The 21,972-nt window shown below is 44.0% G+C and overlaps 1 protein-coding gene across 2 annotated transcripts in view; it reads left to right on the top strand.

Annotated features, from left to right (window-relative positions):
* LOC128692825 (lipase 3) overlaps positions 1-21,972 on the top strand; it is a 156,352-nt gene that overhangs the window by 52,854 nt on the left and 81,526 nt on the right. For both annotated transcript variants that reach the window (XM_053782161.2, XM_053782155.2), the window contains exon 2: positions 16,178-16,449. In XM_053782161.2, coding sequence (XP_053638136.2) covers positions 16,288-16,449 — 162 coding nt within the window. In that variant the 5' untranslated portion in view covers positions 16,178-16,287. The remainder of the gene's footprint in view (positions 1-16,177; positions 16,450-21,972) is intronic.

Raw genomic sequence — 21,972 nt, 5'->3', positions numbered from 1 at the left:
TCCTTGAACCGTGAGCTTTATCGTACCTCTGTTTAAAGCTATGTATGGATCCTGCCTCCACTACATCGCTTTCCAAACTATTCCACTTCCTGACTACTCTGTGGCTGAAGAAATACTTCCTAACATCCCTGTGATTCATCTGTGTCTTCAGCTTCCAACTGTGTCCCCTTGTTGCTGTGTCCAGTCTCTGGAACATCCTGTCTTTGTTCACCTTGTCAATTCCTCTCAGTATTTTGTAAGTCGTTATCATGTCCCCCCTATCTCCCCTGTCCTCCAGTGTCGTCAGGTTGATTTCCCTTAACCTCTCCTCGTAGGACATACCTCTTAGCTCTGGGACTAGTCTTGTTGTAAACCTTTGCATTTTCTCTAGTTTCTTTACATGCTTGGATAGGTGTGAGTTCCAAACTGGTGCCGCATACTCCAATATGGGCCTAAAGTACACGGTGTACAGGATCCTGAACGATTCCTTATTAAGATGTCGGAATGCCAGGCGCCCATATGCTGCAGCAGTTATTTGGTTGATGTGCGCTTCAGGAGATGTGCCTGGTGTTATACTCACCCCAAGATTTTTTTTCCTTGAGAGAGGTTTGTAGTCTCTGGCCCCCTAGACTGTACTCCGTCTGCGGTCTTCTTTGCCCTTCCCCAATCTTCATGACTTTGCACTTGGTGGGATTGAACTCCAAGAGCCAGTTGCTGGATCAGGTCTGCAGCCTGTCCAGATCCCTTTGTAGATCTGCCTGGTCTTCGATCGAATGAATTCTTCTCATCAGCTTCACGTCATCTGCAAACAGTGACACCTCGGAGTTTATTCCTTCCGTCATGTCGTTCACAAATACCAGAAACAGCACTGGTCCTAGGACTGACCCCTGTGGGACCCCGCTGGTCACAGGTGCCCACTCTGACACCTCGCCACGTACCATGACTCGCTGCTGTCTTCCTGACAAGTATTCCCTGATCCGTTGTAGTGCCTTCCCAGTTATCCCTGCTTGGTCCTCCAGTTTTTGCACTAATCTCTTGTGTGGTACTGTGTCAAACGCCTTCTTGCAGTCCAAGAAAATGCAATCCACCCACCCCTCTCTCTCTTGTCTTACTGCTGTCACCATGTCATAGAACTCCAGTAGGTTTGTGACACAGGATTTCCCATCCCTGAAACCATGTTGGCTGCTGTTGATGAGATCATTCCTTTCTAGGTGTTCCACTATACATGTCACTGTCTCCTTTCTTAAAGAATGGGACTACATTTGCTGTTTTCCATGCCTCAGGCAATCTCCCTGTTTCGATAGATGTATTGAATATTGTCGTTAGGGGTACACATAGCGCCTCTGCTCCCTCTCTCAATACCCATGGGGAGATGTTATCTGGCCCCATTGCCTTTGAGGTATCTAGCTCACTCAGAAGCCTCTTCACTTCTTCCTCGGTTGTGTGTACTGTATCCAGCACCTGGTGGTGTGCCCCACCTCTCTGTCTTTCTGGAGCCCATTCTGTCTCCTCTGTGAACACTTCTTTGAATCTCTTGTTGAGTTCCTCACATACTTCACGGTCATTTCTTGTTGTCTCTCCTCCTTCCTTCCTTAGCCTGATTACCTGATCCTTGACTTGTTTTCCTCCTGATGTGGCTGTATAACAGCTTCGGGTCAGATTTGGCTTTCCCTGCTATGTCGTTTTCATATTGTCGTTGGGCCTCCCTTCTTATCTGTGCATATTCGTTTCTGGCTCTACGACTGCTCTGCTTATTCTCCTGGGTGCTTTGCCTTCTATATTTCTTCCATTCCCTAGCACACTTGGTTTTTGCCTCCTTGCACTTTTGGGTGAACCATGGGCTCATCCTGGCTTTTTCATTATTCCTGTTTCTCTTGGGTACAAACCTCTCCTCAGCCTCCTTGCACATTGTTGCTACATATTCCATCATCTCATTAACTGGCTTCCCTGCCAGTTCTCTGTCCCACTGAAACTCGTTCAGGAAGTTCCTCATTCCCGTGTAGTCCCCTTTCTTGTAGTTTGGCTTCATTCGCCCTGGCCTTCCTGCTTCCCCCTCCACTTGTAGCTCTACTGTGTATTCGAAGCTCAAAACCACATGATTGCTGGCCCCAAGGGGTCTTTCATATGTGATGTCCTCAATATCTGCACTACTCAAGGTGAATACTAAGTCCAGTCTTGCTGGTTCATCCTCTCCTCACTCTCTTGTAGTGTCCCTTACGTGTTGGTACATGAAGTTTTCCAGTACCACCTCCATCATCTTAGCCCTCCATGTATCTTAGCCTCCATGTGGCTCTAAGTTCTCCCAGTCGATCTCCTTGTGGTTAAAGTCACCCATGATCAGGAGCTTTGCCCTGCATGCATGAGCTCTTCTGGCCACTGCAGCCAGTGTGTCAACCATCGCTCTATTGCTCTCGTCATACTCTTGCCTTGGTCTCCTGTTGTTCTGTGGTGGGTTATACATCACTGCAATTTCCACCTAGGGACCTCCAGAGTGAAGCATTCCTACTATGTAATCACTTTCTTCTCCGCTGTCTCCTCTCTCCAGCTCATCAAAATTCCATCGGTTTTTAATCAGCAGTGCCACTCCTCCACCCCCCCTGTTCCTTCTGTCTTTCCTCAGGATCTGGTATCCCGTTGGAAAGATGGCATCTGTTATCATACCTGTTAGCTTGGTTTCTGTGAGAGCTATGATGTCCGGTGATGCCTCTTTGACTCTTTCGTGCCACTCCTCCCACTTGTTTGTTATTCCATCAGCGTTTGTGTACCATACCTTCAGTTTCCTTTCCAACACTGTGGTTTAGAGGGCCTGTGGGGGGTGGGAGACCTGGTAGCATACTGTGGATTCTATAGTTGGGGGTTGGGTGGAAGCTGTGGGTATGGATCGTAGTGTGTGTTGGGATGGTGTGATAGGTTGTGGGGTTCTGAGGATAGTTGTATGTGTGCTTGCCCTTGCTGCTCTGTTCTGCTTTGACTGACCTCTGCTGGTTCCATCCTTGTCTTCTTTCCTAGCTCCTTTGGCTTTTTTGTCCTCTCCCTCAGCTGCTGTCGCTCTGTTTGTGTTCTGTCTCTGTCTAGGAACACCTTCTTGTACTCTTCCGAGTTTTTCAACCGTGGTTTCTCTTGGAGGATCCTGTTCTGCACTGTTTCTGTCCTGAGAATCAGCTTGATCGGTCGGTTTCTCCCCTTCAAGTATCCCCCTATTCTCTGAAAATTTACAATCTCGTCCATGTCTTCTACCCCTATTTCCATGATGATTTTCTCAATCTCCTTTCTTTCTTCCTATCGCCTTTCAGTGTGTGTCCTTTCCTCTCTCTCCCGAAGCCCATGGATAAACACTGATTTTGCCCTTTCCTCCTCCCATTGCCTCTCCCTCTGTGACTCTGGTTCCTGTCTGTATGTGGTCATTTTCTCCCTTGATTTTTCCAGTGGCTCTTGGTAGCATGGTTGTGCCTCATCATTCGATCTATCTCCCTCTCCATCTGCACCCAGCTGCTCTTCCCTTTCACGCCTTGGCCCGTCTTTGCAGGCTGATATGACCTTAGCATAATTCATATCTCCTTCCTTCCTGTTCAGCCTCTCAGCTTCAAATGCTGTTTCTTCTCTGGTCACTGCCACTGAGACTTGCTTCAGCCTGTTTACCTCAAATTCTAGGACCCTTACCCTGGCTACTGCAGTTTCGACTTGTGCCTCCCAATTATTCGTCTCCTTCTCCTACCTCTTTTCCAATTTCACAGAGAGCTCTTTCTCCATTTTTTCAGAAAGCTCTCCTAATTTTCTCTCCCATTCTTGTTCCATCCTTTTCCACTGCTCCTCTATCCATTCCTCCCTACCAGTACCATTGTCATCTGATCCCTGATTCCTGCGAGTCCCAACCATTTTTTTTTGTGAAAGAGAGAGAGAGAGAGAGAGAAGGGAAATGTAGAAGGAGAGAGAGAGAGGAGGAGAGTGAGAAGAAAAAGGGGGAGAGAGTAAGAGAGAGGGAGAAAGAGAGAGATGGGGAGGGTAGAAGGAGAGAGGGGGAGAGTGAGAAGGGAAAAGGGGGAAGAGAGAGAGAGAGAGAGAGAGAGAGAGAGAGAGAGAGAGAGAGAGAGAGAGAGAGAGGGGGAGAGTGAGAAGGAAAAAAGGGGGAGAGAAAGAGTGAGAGAGAGAGGGGGAGAGGGAGAGAAGGGAAAGATAGAAGGAGAGAGGGGGAGAGTGAGAAGGGAAAAGGGGGAAGAGAGAGAGCGAGAGAGAGAGAGAGAGAGAGAGAGAGAGAGAGAGAGAGAGAGAGAGAGAGAGAGAGAGAGAGAGAGAGAGAGAGAGAGAGAGAGAGAAAGAGAGAGAGAGAGAGGAGAGAGGGGAAGGGGAGAGGGGGCAAAGAGAGGGGAGAGAGAGGGAGTATTCTTCAAATACCCCACTGCGTTATGTGTGGCAACACTATTTAGGCCTGACACAACCGTTCACCTTCCTTGCTCCCGGCCCCCACTTAGCACTTGCACTATTTACTATGTTTTCTTTTCTGTGATCACTTATATTTCCTTTTTTCAGGATTTATGTAACAACAAAATGCAAGGAGGCAGTGGAAAGGTTTATTCCCAAGGGCAACAGTAACAACGGGAAGACCAGAACGAGCCCCTGGTTTACCCGATGGTGTAAGGAGGCAAAAACAAAGTGTAATAGAGAATGGAAAAAGTACAGAAGGCAGAGAACACACGAAAATAGGGAGATCAGTCGCAGAGCCAGGAATGAGTACGCACAGGTAAGGAGGGAGGCCCAGCGACAGTATGAAAATGACATAGCATCGAGAATCAAGACTGACCCAAAACTGTTGTATAGCCACATCAGGAGGAATACAGTCAAAGACCAGGTGATCAGATTAAGGACAGAAGGTGGAGAACTCACAAGAAATGATCAGGAGGTATGTGAGGAGCTGAACAGGAGATTTAAGGAAGTTTTTACAGTAGAGACAGGAAGGGCTGTGGGAAGACAGCACAGAAGGGAACATCAAGAGGGAATATACCAACAAGTGTTGGTTGACATACGAACAACCGAGGAGGAGGTGAAGAAGCTCCTAAGTGACCTTGACACCTCAAAGGAGATGGGACTGGACAACATCTCCCCATGGGTCCTTAGAGAAGGAGCAGAGATGCTGTGCGTGCCTCTAACCACAATCTTCAACACATCCCTTGAAACTGGGCAACTACCTGAGAAATGGAAGACAGCTAATGTAGTCCCAATATTTAAGAAGGGAAACAGAAACGAGGCGCTAAACTACAGACCTGTGTCTCTGACATGTATTGTGTGCAAAGTCATGGAGAAGATTATCAGGAGGACAGTGGTCGAACACCTGGAAAGGAACAAGATTATAAATGAAAACCAGCATGGGTTCATGGAAGGCAAATCGTGTATCACAAACCTCCTGGAGTTTTATGACAAGGTAACAGAAGTAAGACACGAGAGAGAGGGGTGGGTAGATTGCGTTTTCCTAGACTGCAGGAAGGCCTTTGACACAGTTCCCCACAAGAGATTAGTGCAGAAGTTGGAGGATCAGGCGCATGTAACAGGGAGGACACTGCAATGGATCAGGGAATACCTGACAGGGAGGCAGCAACGAGTCATGGTACGTGAAGAGGTATCACAGTGGGCGCCTGTGGCGAGCGGGGTCCCACAGGGGTCAGTTCTAGGACCATTGCTATTTTTGATATATGTGAACGACATGATGGAAGGAATAGACTCTGAAGTGTCCCTGTTCGCAGATGATGTGAAGTTGATGAGAAGAATTAAATCGGATGAGGATGAGGCAGGACTGCAAAGAGACCTGGACAGGCTGGACATGTGGTCCAGTAACTGGCTTCTCGAATTCAATCCAGCCAAATGCAAAGTCATGAAGATTGGGGAGGAGCAAAGAAGACCGCAGACAGAGTATAGGCTAGGTGGACAAAGACTACAGATCTCACTCAGGAAGAAAGCCCTTGGGGTGACCATAACACCGAGCACATCACCGGAGGCACACATCAACCAAATAACTGCTGCAGCATACTGGGGCCTTGCAAACCTGAGAATAGCGCTCCGATACCTTAATAAGGAATCGTTCAAGACACTGTACACTGTGTATGTTAGGCCCATACTGGAGTATGCAGCACCAGTCTGGAACCCACACCTGGTCAAGCACGTCAAGAAGTTAGAGAAGGTACAAAGGTTTGCAACAAGGCTAGTCCCAGAGCTCAGGGGAATGTCGTACGAGGAAAGGTTGAGGGAAATCGGACTGACGACACTGGAGGACAGAAGGGTCAGGGGAGACATGATAACGACATACAAGATACTGCGGGGAATAGACAAGGTGGACAGAGATGGGATGTTCCAGAGAGGGGACACAGGGACAAGGGGTCACAACTGGAAGCTGAAGACTCAGACGAGTCACAGGGACGTTAGGAAGTATTTCTTCAGTCATAGAGTCGTCAGGAAGTGGAATAGCCTAGCAAGTGAAGTCGTGGAGGCAGGAACCATACATAGTTTTAAGAAGAGGTATGATACAGCTCAGGAAGCAGAGAAAGAGAAGACCTAGTAGCGATCAGTGAAGAGGCGGGGCCAGGAGCTGAGTCTCGACCCCTTCAACCACAATTAGGTGAGTACACACACACACATATTTGTGACTATAGGGATCCTAACAGTAGATCCCTGACGACGTTACATTCACAAGGATGATATCCCAAGGCCACAGGAGTTATCGCAGACTGGATTACAGCTGCACCAATTTACGTACGAAATAGATCACTACATGACTACTGTGATAACTACGATCACCTGAGCAACCCAACACCATTCATAGTCCAATATGTAGGACACCGAGCCAGGTGAAGGCCCAGCAAGTACCAGGTAGCTGGTGCGTGCGAGCCCACCCTGCATCACAAGCATTGCAGCTGCGACCTTCCATCAGGAAAAATAAAAACATATTCACACATAACACTCGAGCAAGTACATAGACACCTTTTCTGTGTACATATGTGGAAGTGCTGAGTAATGTGGTACTCTCATATTTTTTTTTTCATTATCACACTGGCCGATTCCCACCAAGGCAGGGTGGCCCGAAAAAGAAAAACTTTCACCATCATTCACTCCATCACTGTCTTGCCACAAGGGTGCTTTACACTACAGTTTTTAAACTGCAACATTAACACCCCTCCTTCAGAGTGCAGGCACTGTACTTCCCATCTCCAGGACTCAAGTCCGGCCTGCCGGTTTCCCTGAACCCCTTCATAAATGTTACTTTGCTCACACTCCAACAGCACGTCAAGTATTAAAAACCATATGTCTCCATTCACTCCTATCAAACACGCTCACGCATGCCTGCTGGAAGTCCAAGCCCCTCGCACACAAAACCTCCTTTACCCCCCTCCCTCCAACCTTTCCTAGGCCGACCCCTACCCCGCCTTCCTTCCACTACAGACTGATACACTCTTGAAGTCACTCTGTTTTGCTCCATTCTCTCTACATGTCCGAACCACCTCAACAGCCCTCTGGACAACAGTTTTGGTAATCCCGCACCTCCTCCTAACTTCCAAACTACGAATTCTCTGCATTATATTCACACCACACATTGCCCTCAGACATGACATCTCCACTGCCTCCAGCCATCTCCTCGCTGCAACATTCATCACCCATGCTTCACACCCATATAAGAGCGTTGGTAAAACTATACTCTCATACATTCCCCTCTTTGCCTCCAAGGACAAAGTTCTTTGTCTCCACAGACTCCTAAGTGCACCACTCACTCTCATATTATTATTATTATTATTATTATTATTATTATTATTATTATTATTATTATTATTATTATTATTATTATTATTATTATCATTGTTGTTATCATTATTTTTATATTATTATTGCTATCATCATTATTATTAATATTATTATTATTAATATTATTATTATTATTATTATTTTTATCATTATTTTTTGTATTACTATTGCTATCATTATTATTATTATTATTATTATTATTATTATTATTATTATTATTATTATTATTATTATTATTATTATTATTATTGATATTATTATTAGTAGTAGTAATAGTAGTAGTAGTAGTGGTAGTACATAAACGCGCTAAATCCGTACGGGTCACTGAGTTGATAAAGTGGTGTGGAGGCAAGACATAAGCGGGAGACATTAGGGAGCATGTTACCCCTTTCACAAAATGTTGTTATTATTGATATATATGGCTAAATTAAAACACTTGAGATATTTTCTTTTATTTATTGTATTTGAACATTGTGCATCTCTAATGACTATTACCAAATTCACAGTAACAGTGGGTAAATACTAACTATATACTGCACAGGGCAGTACACATACATACCAGCTTATGTCTACCTCGGCTGATGCTCACAGATAAACTGACAGTGTGAAATAGAGGCAGCCTCAGGAAGTGAGTGACGCGTACTGGACAGGTCGATCTGGGCTACTGAGTGACTTTTGTCCTGAAGCATACTTGTCAAAATACTTTTGGGTTTCCACACACTTAGCTATATATTTCTTCTTTTCTAATACTGTATATTAGTTTTTTGATGTTTATTGTTATTTGGTTTAACTTTATTACTTACTTATAATAGGTTTACTTTACAACTTTATATACTAAGACAAAGTTAACAATAATCCTCATACCGGGTACCGCATACCCCCAGTTTGGGAACCACTGCATTAAGGAGAGAAGGAAGTATATATGACTAGCAGGCAGGACACACAAGCGATGGGTTATTTATTTTTAAAAGAAGAAAAACCCAAGAGGGATAAAAAAAATCAAAGACTGAATAACGATCAATGACGCAAAGATTTGTATTCTGTCACGCAGACGGAAGAGACGTAGCCAGACACATGACTGAGATAGTGTCACAAAGTCAGGTAAAATACGTACACACGGACAATCGATAAAAGAATATGAGTTAAAAAAAAAAGGAAATATGTGAACAGAAAAAAGGGGTATTTGCAAAAATAAGCTTATTAATATCGCCACATTAAGAAAAAACATGCATGTTTTAAATATAGATGTTATTATAGACCTGGCGAAGAAATAGTTCATCAGGATACGATATATTTACAGTTGTTTTAACTTGTGGCAGGTCACACGATAGTTGAAGTTGTTACTCCAAACATCGACGATGAATAACAAGAATTTAGGGGAAAAGAATCTCATATAACGAAGGAATTTCCCTGTGATATTATTTCAAACATAACTTAATCGAATTCTTCTGAACAATGTATACATACTGAGAGGTGTATACCTTTCGGTGTGTATACACCAAGAGGTGTACAGTCATGGAAACGAAACTCACTGAGACAATAACAGATGCAATCTTCCCACCAGGATATCAGACCCTGAGGAAAGATAGGAGCAGAGGGGGAGGAGGGGTTGCACTGCTCGTAAAAAAACGATGGAAATTTGAGGAAATGGGAGACATGGACGAGATTTAAGAAAGAGAATACATAGTAGGTACACTTTAGTCTGGGGGGCACAAGGTAATCATTGCAGTGATGTATAATCCACCACAAAACTGCAGGAAGCCAAGAGAGGATTATGAAGAGAGCAACAGAGCAATGGTGGACACACTGGCTGAGGTGGCAAGAAGAGCTCACTCCAGCAGAGCAAAGTTACTGGTTATGGGCGATTTCAACCACAGGGAGATCGATTGGGAAAACCTGGAGCCACATGGGGGTCCCAAAACATGGAGAGCCAAGATGATGGATGTGGTACTGGAAAACCTCATGCACCAACATGTTAAGGACACTACCAGAGAGAGAGGGAAGGATGAACCAGCAAGACTGGACCTTGTGTTCACCCTGAGCAGTTCAAACATCGAGGACATCACATATGAGAGGCCCCTAGGAGCTAGTGATCATGTAGTTCTGTGCTTTGAATACACAGCATTGGAAAATAAGGAACATCCGCTAGGAATTTTTGTTGACCTAAGAAAAGCGTTTGACACAGTAGACCACGGCATCCTACTCCACAAACTTGACCATTATGGTATAAGAGGCCATGTGCTTGCATATTTCAAATCCTACCTTACTAATAGGTATCAGTATGTCACCATTAAAGACATAGCCTCATCAACACGGCCACTTGATACTGGAGTTCCGCAGGGAAGTGTCCTTGGTCCCCTGCTCTTCCCCATTTACATTAATGATCTTCCAAACGTATCCCAACACCTGAAACCCATTCTCTTTGCTGATGACACGACTTACGTCATCTCCCACCCTAATCTTGCCACCCTCAACACCATTATCAATGAGGAGCTGCTCAAAATTCTGACTTGGATGACAGCCAATAAACTTACACTTAATACTGACAAACCCTACCACATTATGTTTGGTAGCAGAGCAGGTGTTGCACAACTTAACATTAAGATTGGCAACACTCTAATTGCCAGACATAATGAGGGCAGATTCCTAGGTCTATACTTCGACAACAACCTAAATTTCAGCACCCATATCCAACACATAAAAAAGTATCCAAAAAGGTGGGGATCCTCTCCAAGATACGATATTACGTGCCGCAAACTGCCCTTCTCACACAATACCATTCACTCATTTATCCATACCTCACCTATGCTATTTGTGCTTGGGGATCAACTGCAGAAACACATCTAAAGCCAATAATAACCCAACAAAAAGCCGCAGTAAGAATAATCACTAAATCCCATCCCTGGCAACACCCCCCCCCCCACTCTTCATAAATCTAAACTTACTCCCTGTTCAGAACATCCACACTTACTATTGTGCAATCTACATCTACAGGACCTTAAATTCCAATATTAACCTTGACCTAAAATGCTTTCTTAATAGTTGTGACAGGACCCACAGGCATAACACCAGACACAAACATCTCTATGACATTCCCCGTGTCTGACTAAACCTTTACAAAAATTTAATGTGTGTCAAAGGGCCTAAAATCTGGAACACCCTACCTGAAAACTCTAGAACTGCAAACACATTCATCACTTTCGAAACTACAGTTAGAAAACATCTTATCTCCCTGATACACCCCGTCAACTAACTACATGTAAACCACCTGGTGGTTCACACTTACACTCACTGACCCATTGACTATAAACACAGAAATACGAATCTTAATCTTAAAATAATGAATCCTAACTAGTCATAAGTTTGAATGTGATACTCCAATATAGACACTATGTATTGTGCCAAAACAAAAGCATTCACATTGCTAAACTCACAAACTATAATGTAGTCATTTAGCCTTAATACCATAATCTGTAATAATTTAAAGTTTAGAATTAATCTAAGTCTGCTCGAAATGCCTAGCCATGCTAGGTGTCCTAGTAGCCCCCTCTGTAATTAGTATTTTAAAACATGTAAACCACACAATATTCAAAGTCTGTAAACCCCGCACTGTAATCCTTATAGAGAATAAACTTGATTGATTGATTGATAGTAGAGTTACAAGTAGAGAGGGTAACAGGAGTTGAATGGGAAAAGCCAGACTATAAAAGGGGGACTACATAGGTTTGAGGAACTTCCTGCAGGCGGTTCAGTGGGACAGAGAACTGGCAGAATAGTCGGTAAACGAAATGATGGAATATGTAACAACAAAATGCTAGGAGGCAGAGGGCAACAGAAATAATGGGAAGTGCACTAGAGAATGGAAAAAGTACAGAAGGCAAAGAACACAGGAAAATAAGGAGATTAGTCGAAGAGCCAGGAACAAGTATGCACAGGTAAGGAGGGAGGCCCAGGGACAGTATGAAAATAACATAGCATTGAAAGTCAAGTCTGACCCGAAACTGCTGTATAGCCACATCAGGAGGAAGACAACAGCCGAAGACCAGGTGATCAGGCTGAGGAAAGTAGGTGGGAAACTCACAAGAAATGATCATGAGGTATGTGAGGAGCTCAACATGAGATTTAAGGAAGTATTTACAGTAGAGACAGGAAGGACTCTGGGAAGACAGCACAGAGGGAGAACACCAACAGGGAATATAGCATCAAGTGTTGGATGGCATACAAACAACGGAGGAGGAGATGCAGAAGTTGCTAAGTGACCTTGATACCTCAAACGCGATGAGCCCGGACATCTCCTCGTGGGTCCTTAAACAAGGAGCAGAGAAGCTGTGCATTCCACTAACCACAATCTTCAATACATCCCTTGAAACTAGGCAACTACCTGAGGTATGGAAGACGGCAAATGTAGTCCCAATTTTTAAGAAAGGAGACAGAAAAGAGGCACTAAACTACAGACCAGTGTCTTTGACGTGTATAGTATGCAAAGTCATGGAGAAGATTATCAGGAGGAGAGGAGTGGAGCACCTGGAACGGAACAAGATTATAAAGGACAGCCAGCACGGATTCATGGAAGGAAAATGCTGTGTCACAAACCTTCTGGAGTTCTATGACAAGGTAACAGAAGTAAGACACGAGAGAGAGGGGTGGGTTGATTGCATTTTCCTGGGCTGGTTTTCCTGCAAGTTCTCTGTCCCAATGGACCTCCCGCAGGAAGTTCTTCAACCCTATGTAGTCCCCTCTTTTATAGTCAGGCTTTTCCCATTCAACTCCTGCTATTCTCTCCACTTGCAGCTCTACTATGTATTCAAAGCACAGAACCACGTGATCGCTAGCTCCTAGGGGACTCTCATACTTGATGTCCTCAATGTCTGAGCTGCCCAGGGTGAACACAAGGTCCAATCTTGCTGGTTCATGCTCCCCTCTCACTCTGATAGTGTCCTTAACATGTTGGTGAATGAGGTTTTCCAGCACGACGTCCAACATCCTGGCTCTCCATGTTTCGGGACCCCCATGTGGTTCCAGGTTTTCCCAGTCAATCTCCCTGTGGTTGAAATCCCCCATAACCAGCAACTTTGCTCTGCTCGAGTGAGCTCTTCTTGCCACCTCAGCAAGTGTGTCCACCATTGCTCTGTTGCTCTCTTCATATTCCTCTCTTGGCCTCCTGCAGTTCTGTGGTGGATTATACATCACTGCAATGACCACTTTCTGTTCCCCAGACTGAAGTGTACCTACTATGTAGTCTCTTTCTCCCGTCTCATCTATGCCTTCCATTTTCTCGAATTTCCATCTGTTTTTTACGAGAAGAGCAACCCCACCTCCCCCTCTGCCCCTTCTGTCTTTCCTCATGATCTGGTATCCTGGTGGGAAGATTGCATCTGTTATTGTCTCTGAGTTTTGTTTCTCTAACTGCTATGATGTCTGGGGACTTCTCATTGATTCTTTCTTGCCATTCCTCATGTTTATTCGTTAATCCATCTGCATTTGTGTACCAAACCTTCAACTTCTGTTTTAATACTGTAACTGTGGTGCGGGGGGTGGGAACAGAGGGATCGGTGTGTGATGGTTGGTTTGGATTGTTCAGTTGCCTTGGGGGTGTCGTGGCTGGAGTCCTTCTGCAGGTGTTTCTGGGTGGTGTGCTTGTCCTTCCAATTGATCCTGGGTTATTCTGCTCTCCTTTTTCATTTCCTCCCATTTCTCCTTTCGTTTTTGAACTCTCTCTTTCATCGTCTTCCTCTCGTCCTGTGTTCTGCCTCGATCGAGGTACACGCTCCGGAACTCCTGCTTGCCTCTCAGCTGTGCTTTCTCCTGCAGGATCATGGTTCGGGTTGATTCTGCCTTGAAAATTACTTTGAGAGGCCGATTCCTTTTCTTTGTGAACCACCCGATTCTCCGAAAATTTGCCACCTGTTTGTGTGTGTGTGTACTCACCTAGTTGTACTCACATAGTTGAGGTTGCGGGGGTCGAGTCCGAGCTCCTGGCCCCGCCTCTTCACTGATCGCTACTAGGTCACTCTCCCTGAGCCGTGAGCTTTATCATACCTCTGCTTAAAGCTATGTATGGATCCTGCCTCCACTACATCGCTTCCCAAACTATTCCACTTACTGACTACTCTGTGGCTGAAGAAATACTTCCTAACATCCCTGTGATTCATCTGTGTCTTCAGCTTCCAACTGTGTCCCCTTGTTACTGTGTCCAATCTCTGGAACATCCTGTCTTTGTCCTTGTCAATTCCTCTCAGTATTTTGTATGTCGTTATCATGTCCCCCCTATCTCTCCTGTCCTCCAGTGTCGTCAGGTTGATTTCCCTTAACCTCTCCTCGTAGGACATACCTCTTAGCTCTGGGACTAGTCTTGTTGCAAACCTTTGCAACAGTGTGTGTGTGTGTGTGTGTGTGTGTGTGTGTGTGTGTGTGTGTGTGTGTTTGAGTGCGTGTGTGTGTGTTTGAGTGTGTGTGCTTGTGTGCCTGTGTTGTACTCACCTAGTTGTGGTTGCAGGGGTCGATTCACAGCTCCTGGCCCCGCCTTTTCACTACCCACTACTGGGTCACTCTTCCTGCTCCATGAGATTTACCATACCTCTTCTTAAAGCTATGAATGGATCCTGCCTCCGCTACATCGCTTCCCAAACTATTCCACTTCCTGACTATTCTGTGCTGAAGAAATACTTCCTAACGTCTCTGTGATTCATCTCAGTCTTCAACTTCCAACTGTGACCCCTTGTTGCTGTGTCCCATCTCTGGAACATCCTGTATTTGTCCACCTTGTCTATTCCTCTCAGTATTTTATAGGTCGTTATCATGTCCCCCCTATCTCTTCTGTCCTCTAGTGTTGTCAGGTCGATTTCCTTTAACCTTTCCTCGCAGGACAACCCCCTTTGCTCCGGAACTAGTCTTGTTGCAAACCTTTGCACATTCTCTAGTTTCTCTACATCCTTGGCTAGGTGTGGGTTCTAAACTGGTGCTGCATTCTCCAATATGGGCCTAACGTACACGGTGTACAGGGTCCTGAACGATTCCTTATTAAGATATCGGAAAACTGTTCTTAGGTTTGCTAGGCGCCCATATGCTGCAGCAGTTATTTGATTGATGTGTGCCTCAGGAGATGTGGCTGGTGTTACACTCACCCCAAGGTCTTTTTCCTTGAGTGAGGTTTGTAGACTCTGCCCCCCCTCCTAGACTGTGCTCCGTCTGCGGTCTTCTTTGCCCTTTCCCAATCTTCATGACTTTGCATTTGATGAGGTTGAACTCCAGGAGCCAGTTGCTGGACCAGGCCTGTATCCTGTCCAGATCCCTTTGTAGTTCTGCCTGGTCCTCGTCCGATTGAATTCTCATCAACTTCACATCATCTGCAAACAGGGGCACTTCGGAGTCTACTCCTTCCGTCATGTCGTTCACAATTACCAGAAACAGCACCGGTCCCAGGACTGACCCCTGTGGAACTCCACTCGTCACAGGCGCCCGCTCTGACACCTCACCACGTACCATGACTCGCTGTTGTCTTCCTGACAGGTATTCCCTGATCCATTGCAGTGCCTTCCCTGTTATCCCTGCCTGGTCCTCCAGCTTTTTCACTAATCTCTTGTGTGGAACTGCGTCAAACCCCTTCTTACAGTCCAAGAAAATGCAATTTACCCACCCCTCTCTCTCTTGTCTTACTGCTGTCACCCTGTCATAGGACTCCAGTAGGTTTGTGACAAGATTTCCCATTCCTGAAACCGTGTTGGCTGTCGTTGATAAGCTCATTCATTTCTGGATGTTCCACCACTCTGTGTGTGTGTGTGTGTGTGTGTGTGTGTGTGTGTGTGTGTGTGTGTGTGTGTGTGTGTGTGTGTTTGAGCACTTTGTAGTTACATATTACCAGTAGTTTAATCAGTTCATAAAAACATTTATGTGCTTCTTAGCTCACAGTTATGGCAGGTCGTTGTCTACAGTGAGGATAAAATATTTTTCCTTTATTGTTTTCCGTAACCTTCATCGATATTAACTGCAGTTATTTTGTTATGGGTTCTGGGCCTCAGCGTGAGCGCGCACCAGGCGCAGGAGCGCGCACCAGGCGCAGGGTTGGTGTGCACGACAGTTTTTCAATAAGGAAGTTGATTTTTCTTGTTCTTGCATTGTTTATGTCTTCCTTTTAAAGTTTACAATTCACTAAGCTGGTGACTGGAGCAACAGGCAGACATGAGCGTACATAAATATATGCGGCAGAAAGACTTCAGTTTCGATAAAGTTTCGCTCAGGAGTGAGCTTTACAAATTCTGACTTAGTGACTCTCAGTTTAAACTTTATTAGACTTGATAAAGCTCCTCTTACTCTTCACTTAATCTTTAACTTCAGTTCGACAAATCCAGTCACTAGCAATTATTATTGTGTATAGTCTCCTTTTGCACCTTGAACAAGAGCTTTTATTCTCTTACAGAGGAAACAGCATCAACATCAGCAACAGAAGCAGCAACAACAGCATCAGCAGCAACAGCAGTAGCAACAGCAGCAACAGCAGTATCAGCAGCAACAACAACTTTGGTGACGATGAAAGTTAGCGGTGTGTACCCACTGCAGCTGCTGACTGCGCTGGTGACGGCGAAGGTGACGCTGCTGGTGACGGCAGACAACAACACAGTGTCCAGCTCCCCGCCTCTCAGTACTCAACTCAGCGGTACACAAGAACACCCACACACTCACCTTACCACGGTGAGTAAACCCAGACACTCATCTCACTACGGTGAGCACACCCACACCCACCTTACCACGGTGAATACACCCACATACTTACCTCACCACGGTGAGTACATCCACACATTCATCTCACTACGGTGAGTACACCCAGACACTCATCTCACTACTGTGAGTACGCCCACACACTCGCCTTACCACGGTGAATACACCCACACACTCACCTCACCACGGTGAGTACACCCACACACTCAACTCACCATACACTCACTCACACACACACACATTCACCACAGTGCGTAGAGTTACACACACATTCACCACAGTGCGTAGAGTTACACACACATTCACCACAGTGCGTAGAGTTACACACACACACAGTGAGTATATTTATAAACTCACAACAGTGAGTACTATACATGTCGAAAGCAAAACAGAATTTATTGTAACAGTCATCTTTCATTCTGTCTCCTCATATCTGCTCATGAACCTCTACTTTCACAACACAGCGCTAGCATGAAACACCACACAAAACACTGGGACGAAATCTAGAGGAACAGGCAGGAATAACAGTGAAGACACTTTGACAGATCAAACATACTTGACAGGGAAAGAATAAGTGATGTGTAACATGACCGGTACTATTTCTTGCAGACGTGAATGACATGACGGAAGGGAAAGTGTCAGAAGTACCCCTGTCCACAAGTGATGTGAAACTAATGAGGAGAATACAAGCAGAAAAGAACCAGGAAAGCCTACAAATAGATATGGACAGGCTGCAAGTCTAGTCTAACAAGTAGCTACTAGAATTTAACCCTAGTAAGTGCAAAGTTATGAAGTTTGGGGATGGGGTAAGAAGATCGCAGACGAAGTACAAGTTGGGGGGGGGGTTGTAAAGGCTCCAAAACTCATTCAAGGAGGACCTTTGGGCGTGTGTTGTACCTAGCATATCGCTTGAAGCGTACATAAGCAGAATAACTGCTGCAGCAAATGTGCGTCTGGCAAATCTAAGACTAGCTTTCAGAAATCTTAGTAAGGAGTCATTCAGGACACTGTATACTGTGTATGTCAGGCCCATATTGGAATATGCAGCACCAATATGGAACCCACATCTGGTCAGTCATGTCAAGAAATTGGAGGAAGTGCAGAGGTTTGCCACAAGATTAGACCTGGTGCTAAGGGGTATGTCCTATGAGATGTTAAGGGAATTCAACCTAGTGACACTAGAAGAAATAAGAACTAGATGTGATATGATAACAACGTATAAAATACTGAGAACTGACAGGGTGGACAGAGCCAGACTGTTTGAGAGACTGGGAAAAAAGAACACGAGGACACAACTGGAAGCTGAAAACACGGATGAGTCACAGAATGTTAAGATGTATTTCTTCAGAATAAGTGTAGTCAGAAAGTGGAACGACCTGGAGGATGATGTGATAGAGTCAGAATCCATAAATAGCTTTAAGAAGAGGTACAATAAGGCTCTCGAAGCCAAGAGAAAGTGAACCTAGCAGCGACCAGCGACGAAGCGGGTCCAGGAGCTGAGATTCGACCCCTGAAACTACATATAGGTGAGTACACACACCACCACTAACATCAATCCCCCTTATTTCCAGATCCTCCATCTTCCCCTTCACTACCTACAACCATATCCTTAACTCGTCACTTAACATTGATGTACGCACCATCCCCGCTTCTGCATTGCGTACTCTTGTCACACAAGCAGAAAGATTTTCCAACACAAATTAGTAAATGGTATGGAAAAAATGCTCAGCTTGGCACATAAATGCAGATGGATTATCAAACATGTGTTGTGAGCTGAAAGAATGAATAGCAGAGGCAACCCCAGACACTGTAGCCATTACAAAGACGAAACTAAATTACATGATATCAGATGTTATGTTCCCAGCAGGATATCAAGTTATAAGGAAATAAAGGAAACAAGGGAGGCAGAGGAGTGGTAATGCAAATAAAAATCAGTGGAGAGTTGAGGAAATGAGAGGGATAAACAAACATAAGGCAGTCGAGTTCATGATGGGCACATTTAAGACTGGGGGACCCAAAGTAGTAATTGCATTGATATTCAACCACCCCCCCTAACAGTAGGAGACCGTAACAGGGATAAAATACAATAAAACACTGGTCGACACCATAGCAGACGCAGCTAAGAGAGAGCACAGAGCTCTGAAGCAAAGTTGCATATCATGTCTGCTTTCAGCCACAAAGAAATAAACTGAGAGAACCGGCACCCACATGAGGAACCAGAAGTGTAGAGGGATATGACTCACGAAATCGTAATGACACGATTGCAAACAAACCATACCACGGTCTGGAGTTTTGAGACTCTCTGACCGCGGGTTCAAACCCACCCGTGGTATGGTTTGTGTGGAGGGATAAGTTGAAGGAGGTGGTTAGGGGAAACTTTGTGTCAATATGTCAAGGACATGATAAAAGGGAGAGGGGGTTAGCCAGGAAGATTGAACCTAGTATTCACCTCTAGTACATCCGAATTCTCTCTACAACACGTTAATGAGAAGCTCATAAATATATCTATCTGTATGACTGCCAATAAATTCACTCTTAACATTGTCACTACCTTCTACATGATGTCTGTGAACAGAGCTACAAATATTCAACTTAATTAAATGTTATGATTCAATGTTTTCCAGTTGCAAGACAAAAATGAAAGAAATTTTTTAGGTTTTCTCCTTGACAGCAACTTGAAATTCAACACCCATTTTTAGAAGACAACAAAAATAGTATCCAAATCATTTGACATCGTTTCTAAGATACGTTACTATATACATCAAACAGCACCACTTACATTATACTACTCTCTTATCTACCTCTACCTCACCTATGATATTTAAGTCTGGTGATCCACTACAGCAAATCACCTAAATCCAACAATAACTCAACAAAAAAAGGCTGTACAAATGATCACTCAATCTAGTGCCAGACAAAACTTCTCTACTCTTAATATACTTAATATACATAAAATTCACTCATACTACTGTACATACTACATATATAGGAGAATTAATTCCAATAGAAATCCTGCCCTGAACCTCTTTCTTGTTAGTTGCAACACAACTTATAGGCATAACACTAGACACGGAAATCTCTATGATATTCCACGTGTCCGACTCAACCTGCGTAAAAGAACCTAAAATCTGGAAGTCTTTGCTTGAAGATTCCAGAGGTTCCCTCTCTGCCAACCACTTTAAAGAAGCGACTGTTAAAAGACACTTGACTTTTATGTGATCATGAAAACAGTTTATTATGCTAAACAAATTCTGAAACCTTGTGTCTCATCCACTGTTGTCCCTGTTCTTGTTCTTGTTCCATCCTTCCCTCAACTCTTGTTCATTACTATTAAGGCATTTTTTGTTTTAAGTCATCCTTTATGTATATCTAATTAGAATTTTTTAATAGATTACAGAAGACCATCAATATAGTATAAACTAAGAATTCTTATTCTCATGTACTATGTGTCTCATCATCTAGTTATGCGTTGCATAACAAGAGGCTTTCTGTAAATTAGTTCATATATGCCAATTACCATAGCTGTATACTGTATAGTACTCCATTTTATAGAAATAAAGTTGTTTACTTAGGCGACCATGTAGTAATAAACGTTGAGTATCTCGTGGTATTAAACGTAGAGCAAGGAACAGCAGGTGGAGGACGTGTAAATTCAGATTTCAGAAGAGAGAACTTTGAAGGGATGAGAGAATACCTGAATGTAATGCAGGAGGAAAGGGAGCTAGGAGGAAAGGGAGCTGGGAGGAAAGTCAGTGGAAGAGACGATGAAGTATCCAGCTGGTAAGCGCAAGGTGGCAGAAAACTTTATAAGAAGAAGACAAAGGGGAAATAGCAAAGACAAAGATAGCTCTTGGTTCGACTGTGGATGCAGAGAAGCAAAAAGAAAAAGAATAGAGGTGTGAAAAAATCTATAGAAAGTGGACAGACGAAAGCAGAAAAGTGAGCAGTTTAACCAGAAACGAAAATGCAAAGATGAGAGGAGAGAGCCTGAACGACAATTTGAGAATGACATAGAAGCAAATGTCAAGTCTGAACCAAAACTACTTCACAGCCACACCAGAATGAAGACAATAATAAAAAAAAACAGGACTTCGACTGAGGAAGGAAGGAGAGCTCATGTAAAACGACAAGAAAATCTTGGAAGTGCTGAACAATCAGTTTAAAGAGGTCTTCTCGGTAGATGGTGCACCAACAAGTACTGGACACCGTACACACAACAGGAAAGGAGATAAAAAGAAAAACGCTTTTGATGGAGCTGGATACATTAAAAGCAATGAGACCTGACAAAGTGTCCCCAGGAGTTCTGCGAGAGGAATAAGGAGAACTATCAGAACCGCTTGCTAAAATCTATTGTAAGTTAATGGACACATTATAGATGCCTGAGATCTAGAAGACAGCAAATGTAGTCCCAATATTTAAGAAAAGAGACAGACAAAAGGCATTTCATGCAAGGTAAGGAGAAGATAATCAGTAAGAGAGTGGTAGAGCATTGGAAAGGAGTGATTTCGTCAACGATTACCAGCCTGGGTTCCAAGATGACAAATCTTGTCTTACCTACTTGCTAGATTTCTGCAACAAAGTAACAGAAATGAGAGAGGAGAGAGAGATGGGGGATTGCCCTTTCTTATTCTGCGAGAAGGAATTTGATACTGTACCTTACAAGAGACTGGGACAAAAACTTAAGTTGCAGGAATAATAGTGAATGTTTTACAGCGGATCAAAGAGTACTTACTATAAGGAAGAAGATTATATACTGCTGCCGAAACGTCCTGTGGACGAAAGAGCAAGGGCATATAGGAACTAGGTCTTTTGTGTATCAATATGCAGAAGTAGATCTGGATTTATATCTACAGTTCCCGTATCTGTTGCAAACAAATTTAGGAAATTTGCTTAATATGTCTGGTATCTTATTCTTATTAATAAGATATTTTGAAATATCACATAGATTAATATACTGTCTATCTCTATATTCCTCAATAAGAGGACAATTAAGCAAATAGTGTTCAAGATAGTGACCATAGGGCTGGCCACATACTTTGCATATGGTTTGATCATCTGTCTGTCAAACTGCCAGAAGTACTTGTAACCAAGCCTGGCTACTATGACATCAGTATGTCCACATTCTATGTTGCTCCATAAACGTACTTATCTATATCATGCTATCATATTGAGTGATAGATCTGCTCAGAGCTCAACCAGAGGGCATTAGAAAACAGTTGGAACAGAGAAGACATGATAACGACGTTCACAACACTGAGTGGTATTGATAGGGTAGAGAGGGACAGGATGCTCGAGAGGCAGGAAACTCGAGGTCGCAACCTGAGGTTAAAAACATACGAGTGAAAGGGTGGCTAGGAATATGTCTTTAGCTCTAGAGTTGTCAGGAAGTGGAATGATCTAGAGAGCGAAGTAGAAGAGGGTTTATGAATGAGCATGAGAGGGCTCTCTAACCACGGTACAAATAGGGTTAGAACACATGGCAAGTGGGTCGCAAAA

The sequence above is a fragment of the Cherax quadricarinatus genome, unplaced genomic scaffold, assembly GCF_038502225.1.
Source record: "Cherax quadricarinatus isolate ZL_2023a unplaced genomic scaffold, ASM3850222v1 Contig231, whole genome shotgun sequence".
Classification (NCBI taxonomy): Eukaryota; Metazoa; Arthropoda; class Malacostraca; order Decapoda; family Parastacidae; genus Cherax; species Cherax quadricarinatus.
Note: the sequence above shows the minus strand (reverse complement) of the source record. Positions and strands in the feature narration are given on the sequence as shown.